The 9,115-nt window shown below is 44.7% G+C and overlaps 1 protein-coding gene across 1 annotated transcript in view; it reads right to left on the reverse strand.

Moving 5' to 3' along the window:
• Positions 1-8,037, reverse strand: part of LOC145417120 (uncharacterized) — a 66,553-nt gene extending 58,516 nt beyond the window's left edge. The window contains exons 1-3 of the mRNA XM_080285902.1: positions 7,968-8,037; positions 2,839-3,020; positions 709-919 (exon numbers count right to left, since the gene is read on the reverse strand). Of these exons, the coding sequence (XP_080142028.1) occupies positions 709-919; positions 2,839-3,020; positions 7,968-8,037 (463 nt within the window). The remainder of the gene's footprint in view (positions 1-708; positions 920-2,838; positions 3,021-7,967) is intronic.
• Positions 8,038-9,115: the final 1,078 nt, after the last annotated feature.

Below are 9,115 nucleotides of genomic sequence, written 5' to 3' on the forward strand. Positions count from 1 at the left end.
TGGACAGATAGACAGAGACAGATGGATAGATAGATAATATACACAGACAAACACAGTAGTCCTACATTCCATACACGTCTGCATGTCACCACTTCGGCGCTAACACCCCTCGTCCATATTGAATACATGCTAAGGCTATCTCATACAGGACAGATAGACAGATAGACAGAGATACGTGGCTAGAGAGAGAGACATTCACACACACTGTGACAGATAGGCAGAAAGATAGATAGATAGACTGATAGACAGGAAGCTACGTGGAGATTAATACGGAAAGAAAGACCGGCAGACAGGCAGGCAGACAGACAGACACAAATAGACAGACAAAGATAGATACATAGATAGATAAACAGATAGGTAGGTAGACAGATGAACAGACTAAGAAATAGACAAAGATAGAAAGACAGACAGACAGACAGGTAGGTAGGTGGGTAGAGAGATGGGTAGATTGAAAGACTGATATAGACAGAGAGACAGGTGAGGCGACTGAGACTAATATAGAGACAGACAGACAGACAGATGGATAGATCAGTAGGTAGACAGACAGATAGATAGATAGTTCAGTAGGTAGACAGACAGACAGACAGACAGAGAGCTACAAAGATAAACACAGAAATAAATCGCCCCAAAGTACAGACAGACAAACAGACAGATAGATAAGTAGTTAGATAGACAGATAGACAGACAGGTACATAAACAAACACCCACCAACGACGGACAGCCAAATGGTCTGTGCGATGGGAGGCGTCGTGGCCACCTGACACTCGTACTGGCCAGCGTCTCGCTCCTGTACGTAGTGGATCTTTAGCAGCCAGTCCTGTGAGCCGCTCTGGTGTACCGCCTTGAACCTGTCGTCGCTCGTGTACGTGAAGCGACCCACTGTTAGCAAATGGAGGTCCCGGGTTCGCATCCATGAGACCTGTGAGGATGAGTGTGTGGGTTAGTGTGAGGGATGATGGTGATGATAATGTTGATGATCATGATGCTGCTATTACTACTCCTGCTGCTGCTGCTGCTGCTCCTCTTCCCCCTACTCTTCCTACTCCTACTACTGCTGCTACTATCTGTCTATCTGTCTATCTATTGCCAGACGCCTTAATCCCGTCAGGGGTGGCCATAAACAAATTACCTCCATGATGCCCTGTCCCCTGCCATTTCCTTGCCTATCCCTAGCTTACAGTATACCCTCCTCTCTCATATACCTCTTCTCTCCATCCATCTCATCCTTGATCTCCCCTTCCCTCTCTCCCTCACATACACTCTCCTAATTAGTCTCTCACTCTCCATACTCTCCACAAAACCAAACCACCTCAATTATTTCTCCTAATGCCCTCTAGCACATCTGCTAATACTAATACTACTAATTATGATGATGATAATGATGATGATGATGATGATGATGATGCTATTGTATTACTACTACTACTACAACCACTGCTAATAATAATAATAATAATAATAATAATAATAATAATAATAATAACAATAATAATAATAGTAATAATAATAATAACAGTAATAATAATAATAATAATAATAATAATAATAATAATAATAATAATAATAATAATAATAATAACAGTAATAATAATAATAATAATAATAATAATAATAATAATAATAATAACAGTAATCCATCCATCCATCATCCACTCCTACGCTGCCCCATGAGAAGCGTAAGAGCCCGGAGCTAGGCAAGTTGGTCCTGACATTTAAGATGAGAGTGAAATAATAATAATAATAATAATAATAATAATAATAATAATAATAATAATAATAATAATAACAATAACACTGTAAGCTGTAAAGTAAAAGGTGACAGAAGGGTTGATTTGAATAGTAACCAAGGAGATGCATGCCCAGCTCATAACTAAGACCCATTGAATTTCACGCCACCACGACTTAGTATTCAGGTATGAGAGTGACCCAGTTCCGTCAGATGATAAATAAATTGAATAAATACATGGGAAGGGTAAATTGAACTGCTTCGCTATTTCCTTTCCATATTTCAACAGGATCTAGATTAAGTGATGAAAATTACAGAATCTCTCTCTCTCTCTCTCTCTCTCTCTCTCTCTCTCTCTCTCTCTCTCTCTCTCTCTCTCTCTCTCTCTCTCTCTCTCTCTCTCTCTCTCTCTCTCTCTCTCAACTTCAGCACTCCATCAGCCACCTTCCCCCTCTTCCCCTTCACTTATGTAATTCAGTAGTAACTTCCTCTTTCCTATGGCAGCATCCTCTCTCTCTCTCTCTCTCTCTCTCTCTCTCTCTCTCTCTCTCTCTCTCTCTCTCTCTCTCCCTCCCTCCCTCTCTCTCTCTCTCTCTCTTTGTTTACGTATCTGTCTATCTATCTCTCTATCGACATATCTATCAGTCTATCTTTTACTGTAAGTATCTGTAAATCTAACTGTATGTATTTATGCATCTACCCTGATAATAAATTTACCATCTACCCCCATCCATCTTTGTATTCACACACACACACACACACACACACACACACACACACACACACACACACACCTCCACATCTACCCTCTGTCTGTCTGTCTGTCTGTCTGTCTCTGTCTCTCTCTCTCTTTGCACACACACCTACCCCCTCACCCACCTCCACACTCACAACTCCCCACAAACACTCACCCACACCTCCCCACATATACCCTCTCTCTCTCTCTCTCTCTCTCTCTCTCTCTCTCTCTCTCTCTCTTTGTACACACACACACACAGACACACACCCTCTCATCCCCCCACCCCTACACTCACAACTCTCCTCAAAGACACACCCACACCTCCCCACAAATACCCTCTCTCTTTCTCTCTCTCTCTCTCTCTCTCTCTTACCGGCTTCCCAACAATATAGAGTATCCTGCAGTTCAACACAGCCGTCGACCCCACCCTGGCTGTTACATTCCCAGAGTGCTTTTCGTCTATGTAGGGTCCACTCAGAGGCACGTATCCCCACGATCCTTCTGCTGCTGCTTCGTCGAGGGCTTGAAGGATCTCTGCCTCTGTGCCTCCGTCCACTGTAAAAATAGAAGGGGTTGATTAGGATTCCGTGGGCTTGATGTGGTGGGTGGATGAGTGTGTGACCCTTAAAGTTATTCCTGTTTGTGTCTGGATCTCTGCACCATACCTCGCCCCACACTAAGACGGGAAGAGGCCTCGACGATGATGATGATGATGATGATGATGATGATTTTGGGCTAGGAAAAGAAGTTTGGATGACGATGATGATGATGATGATGATGATGATGTACGGCAAGGAAAACATGTCTGGATGATGATGATGATGATGATGATGATGATGATGAAGATGAGGAGGAGGAGGAGGAGGATTAATTAGGAAGATAGGGAGGAGAAAAATGGATGTGTGATCGAAACTTCTTTATGCCTATCCTCACCCCTGTACCCTGTGACCTTTAGCCTATATTCTCAAAAGCACTATATATACTCCTTGGCTGACCCGCAATCCTTCCAGCAAGTTTGGTTAAAATCGGATAAAAGACGTTTAAGTTATTTTGAATTCACACAGACAAACAGACAGAAAGAGACGCAGATCAAACCCCCCCTCTCTCTCTCTCTCTCTCTCTCTCTTTCTACATATCTATCAATCGATGTCTATCCTGCTGTCTTCCTTTTCACCATAGTGCCAACGATATATAGAATCCTGCAAAACAGTAAATAAATAAATTGTACGAGTAATACAAATTAATCCATCAATAACCAAATAAATATGAGGGCAATAAATAAAATACCAAACAGAGCAACAAACGGAACAGCAACATAAACTAGAACTGTGAAACTATCTATCTATCTATCTATTGCCAGACGCCTCAATCCCGTTTGGGGTGGGCACAAACAAATCGCCTCCAAGTCGCCCTGTCCCCCGCCATTTCACTGCCCTGCTCCCAGCTCACACCCCCCTCTCTCATATACCTCTCCACCCCATCCCTCCATCTCATCCTCGGCCTCCCCCTCCCTCTTCCCCCCTCCACCTCACTCACATACACTCTCTTCGTCAGTCTTTCACCCTCCATCCTCTCCACATGGCCAAACCACCTCAGTGTGTTCCTCATAACGCTTCCTATCACATCCACATCAACACCACAACGTTCCTTTATATCCTCATTCGTCAGCCTATCTCTCCACGTGACTCCACAGGCTCCTCTTAAATAACTCGTTTCCACTGCTCTCACTCTTGACTTGTGTCCTTCCAACAATGTCCAAGCTGCTGTGAAACTGCTGAAGTAATATTCAACGAACTCCACTTTCCAGGTGATAATAGTTACGTCATCACTGTAGACCTAATATCAAGGGACTTCGGGTATGACTCAATTTTTTACGGATTTTGACCTGTGACCTTGAGATCAAGGTGAAGGTCATTCATACACTGCAAATCATGTTCACTCATGATCCACGACATTTCCACCGAGTTTGGTCAAAATTGGCCAAATACTTTCCGATTTAGCACTTTCAGGCATGAGGCGGCCATTCTGATTTTCCCTAATATCTCAAAAAGTATTTGTTGGATCTCATCATCAATACCCAGGTGCATTAGAATACTCAGGTGCATTACTATACGTGTCCGACTACATACTGGAACATTTGCAAAGTAATCAATTCAGTAGTTTTTGCTGCGCAGGACAGTAAAAATTTAAAATATAACATAGAGGACACTAGTGCTAGGAAAAAGATGTTTTTGTGCCAAAAGCAGTCTGCAACCAAGATACATCACGTCTAAAAATTTCAAGTCTCTGTCCCGAACGATCTTGGAACGCCAGCCTTCTAGATTCCCCCCACCCTAAAAGGAAAAAAAAAGATCTATCTACCTATCTATTGCAAGACGCCTTAATCCAATAAGGGGTGGCCACAAACAAATCGCCTCAATGTCGCCTGTCCCCCGCTATTTCACTGCCCTCCACCCTGCTCACACACCCCTCTCTCATATACCTCTCCACTCCATCCCTCCATCTCATTCTCGGTCTCCTCCCTCCCTCTCCTCTCTCCACCTCACTCACATGTTGTACACTCTCCTCGTTAGTCTCTCGCTTCCCATCCTCTCCACATGGCCAAACCACCTCAATGTCTTTCTCCTAACGTTTTCTGTCACATCCACATCCACACCACAATGCTCCCTCACTTCCTCATTTGTCAGTATGTCTTTCCACGTAAGTCCACATGCTCCCCACGAATAACTCATTTCCACTGCTCTCACTCATGACTTTTGTCCCTCAAACAAGGTCCAAGCTTCACTTCCATACGTTAGAGTTGGCAGCAGAATACTATCATGCAGCAGTGTTTTTACTTCCATGTTCACTTCCCTGTTTCTTACCAGCAACCTTTCTTCACTGATGTACCGTTTCAAGCACTTGACCCTCTAAACTTCCATCCTCACTCATCACACTATCCAAGTACTTAAACGCACTCTCATTCTCCATTTCCTCATCACCCAACCTCACTCTACATTCAGCGACTTCATTTCTCTCGAAGACCATAACCTTACTCTTCCTTACATTCATCTTTAGATTATACGTATTACACACTCTCCCAAACTCATTCACCAAGGATTACAATTCCCCTTCGTCTTCAGTTAACAGTACAGTATCACCTGCAAACAACAGTACAGGATTATTCCAAACGGTGTCCTCTCTCATTAGGGCCACTCAAACATCCACTGCCCTACATGGAATCTATTTTATAACCCCATCCATATACAGATCGAAACACCACGGAGACATGGCATGTTGCTGTTTCAATCCAACCTTCAAACAGAAAAATTCACTCAGTTCACCATCCACACACACTGCAGCCTTGGCACCCTCATACATACTCTTCACGGCATTTAACACCTTCCCATTTACTCCATATATTCTTGATACTTTCCACATTCCATCCACTCTGTCATATGCTTTCGACAAATCCATGAAGGCCGCATACAACTTCTTTCCTTTCTCTTGAACTTTCCCACTAAACATTGTTTGATGAATATCTGATTTACATAACCTCTTCCCTTCCTAAAACCTCCCCGTTCTTCTTAACAAATTCCTCTGTCATTTCCCTAACTCTGTCATTAAGTATCCTAGCACATACTTCTCCTATTACACTAAGAAGACAAATGCCCCTGTGGTTACCACACTCTTCTTCTTCCCCTGTTCCTTTGTGCAGGGGAATAATTATACTTGACTTCCATGAGAGAGGGGGATGTGAGTTGGGAGCAGGGCAGTGAAATGGCCGGGGACAGGGTGACGTGGAGGCGATTTGTTTGTGGCCACCCCAAACGGGATTGAGGCGTCTGGCAATAGATAGATAGACTTCCATTCCTCCGGGACTTTACCTTCCTCCCCGGCCAATATGCACATCTTCCTTATTCATTCTACTACTGTCTCTCCCCCATGCTTCAGTATTTCACCAAACACTCCATCAGTTCCTGGGGCTTTCCCATTCTTACTTTCTTCTGATCTCTTCCTCCCTTCTCACCTCCCTCCTTCTCCCAGCCATTCCCCAGCCACTTATACTCGCACATTCTCTATGTTTGACAGCTCCTTAAAGTGTTCTCTCCATCTGCTCACTTTTTCTCCCTTCTCTGTTAGCAGTCTACCATCTTTATCTTTCACTCCCCTACTAACTTCTTTATCACCCAGTCAAACTCTCTTTACCACCTTCCAGAACATTTTCTTACATTCCCTCCACTCAAATTCCTTCCAAATTCCTCATCCACTCTCTTCTTACTCTCTCTTACTAATCTTTTCTTCATACCTCTACTACCCATCCACTCACTATATTTTCTTCTTTTGCACCACAGCTTGTCTCACCTCTTCATTCCACCATGCTGTTCCTTGCACCCCCTTTCGTCTTCTCTTCACCCCACACACCACCTCACAGTCTGTACAGGTTTCTTTTGTGAATATCCTGCGCACGTCTTCCACGTCCCCCATCGGTTACAAATCATATTTACCCAATCGCTCCTCCACTTTTCTCCTATATTCTACCTTTTTTCATCATCTTGCAACCCTTCTACCCTCCTTATATGGACTACTTCCTTCTGTCCTTCTCTTCTTCTGTTCACCCATTGCATTTGTACCTTGACTTTCAGAAAGTCCACTCCCACAACCTCTGCATGTTCTGGCATCCATTACATACCTTCTCATTCTATCATCCACACACACATAGTCAGTCACTGCCTTACGTTCATTCAGTTCACCACCCATCCTTCTCATCACTCGCCATGTATACCTGTGGATGATTTTGTGTCTGAAGAGGGTACTGCCTATCACCAACTCCCTCCCCACACAAAATGTCCACTAGAGCAGTACCATTCTCATTCACTTCTGCAGGCACACCCCACTCACCATCTTCTCCATCCTCCTTCACATTCCTTACTTTTCCATTTATATCACCAATCAAAAACACTCTCATTCCTCTCAAACATTTCCACGCATGCTTCAACACACTGTCTCTAGTAATAATGTCTACAATACCAATAAAAACTCCACAGAAATGTGCAGTTCTTAATAGATAAATACAGTGGTACCAGCTAAGCGGCCGCAGGGTGGGAGTGTGTGCTGCAATGCCCACAAGCTGTCAACGCCATGGGCCTTTCTACCACACCTACAGCACTGTAGGATGGGCTGGTGCCACTGACAGTCTCTCGACCTCGGAGAGTGACGGGATGGGTAGGGACAACCCCAAGGATGAGAGACAAACATGGATGGAAGTACCTGTGGTGTGGTGGCTCAAGGCAAACGCCTTCATAGGAGTGAGGGCACCGATGCACCTGCTGATGATGAAATGGACTGTGGTGCGCTATGAAGCTGGATTTCATCTAAGATTGTGAGCGCTCTCTCTTACAAAAAGCCAGGTGGATTGTTTCTGTAGCAAAGCAGTTTCCTGAATTTGAGGTACTGTTCAAAATTTGGTATGATGCGTCTGCATGTGATAGTGAGAAGTGGCCATGCCGTGGATTATCTGACCAGTAGTGGCTTTAATGGCATTGTTTTTGAAGCTGCCACCAACTGCCCCCAAACCAGAATTATCATTCATAGTGTTACTGTCTACTGGATGGTGGAGGATCTTGAAGCTCCAGAAAATGTCCTGTGAATGAAGAGAAGAATGGCTGGCAAATATCCGAGACCACAGCTTGTTGCTCTGATAGAGGGGGAGACATCAGTGACAGTTTTCACTAAACCACTGAAATATAAGAAAGTCGCAAGCCATGTTTCAGAGCCTGACCTCTGCTACAACTGCAGCCGGTGGGGGCATCTGGCATGGAAGTGCAATGTGACATACAGGTGTCGCTTTTGTGATGGAGGTATGAAGGTAAAAATCAATAAAGGCAAACACTTCAAACCCAAGTGCTGCAACTGTGGAGGAAAACACAATGCCCACTCATCCTTGTGTCCCCATATCTCGTGGACAACCCCGGCACCATGTCATGCTGCAGCTCAAGCCCAGGTAACACAACCATCCCCAACGCCACTGCCCAATGTTTGGGGTCTACAGGCCTCGAATTTCCCACAGCTGGAGCAAACAGCCATTGCTGCACCTTTGCGCAGTCAGCCACCAGTACATCCTGTCAAACCCTCAGCAAGTCAGCCTCCAGATAGTGATTCCAGCCAGCATGACACCAGTCTACGGAATGCCATTGGGATTCTCAACTCGGCATTGCAGGACCTACCTAAAGACTCCAGCGAGTTGAACAGCGACTGCAGCAACAGGAGGACTACCTTGTCAGGTCTAACATAAAATGCAGAGATTCTGCACCTGTGTGCGATGCGTCTGACGCTGCCGGTTCTCCAAGACATGGCGGCGGAGAGTGGCCTGCGGGTGGATAACCAAACGCAGGGGGTGCTCGTGCAAGGGGAAAAACTAGGGCCGCTCTCAGAGTCCAGGTTGAAAAGCCTGAGCCTATTTAAGGAAGGGTCATGAGCCCGAGCCAGATCGTGGCAGAATTGAAAGAAGAACTGGGGCACTGTGATGCGGGGTTGAAGCAGATACTGAAGAATTTGCAGTCCAAGTCCAAGGGCTAGCTCCACATGTACCTTTCTGACCTGGAATGTCATTAGCATACGGACTTATTTTACCGACCTACACTCTTACTTTACAGTAAAAAAACCAGACT

The sequence above is a fragment of the Coenobita brevimanus genome, chromosome 109, assembly GCF_032717465.1.
Source record: "Coenobita brevimanus isolate Jiangsu-jjx chromosome 109, ASM3271746v2, whole genome shotgun sequence".
In the NCBI taxonomy this organism is placed as follows: Eukaryota; Metazoa; Arthropoda; class Malacostraca; order Decapoda; family Coenobitidae; genus Coenobita; species Coenobita brevimanus.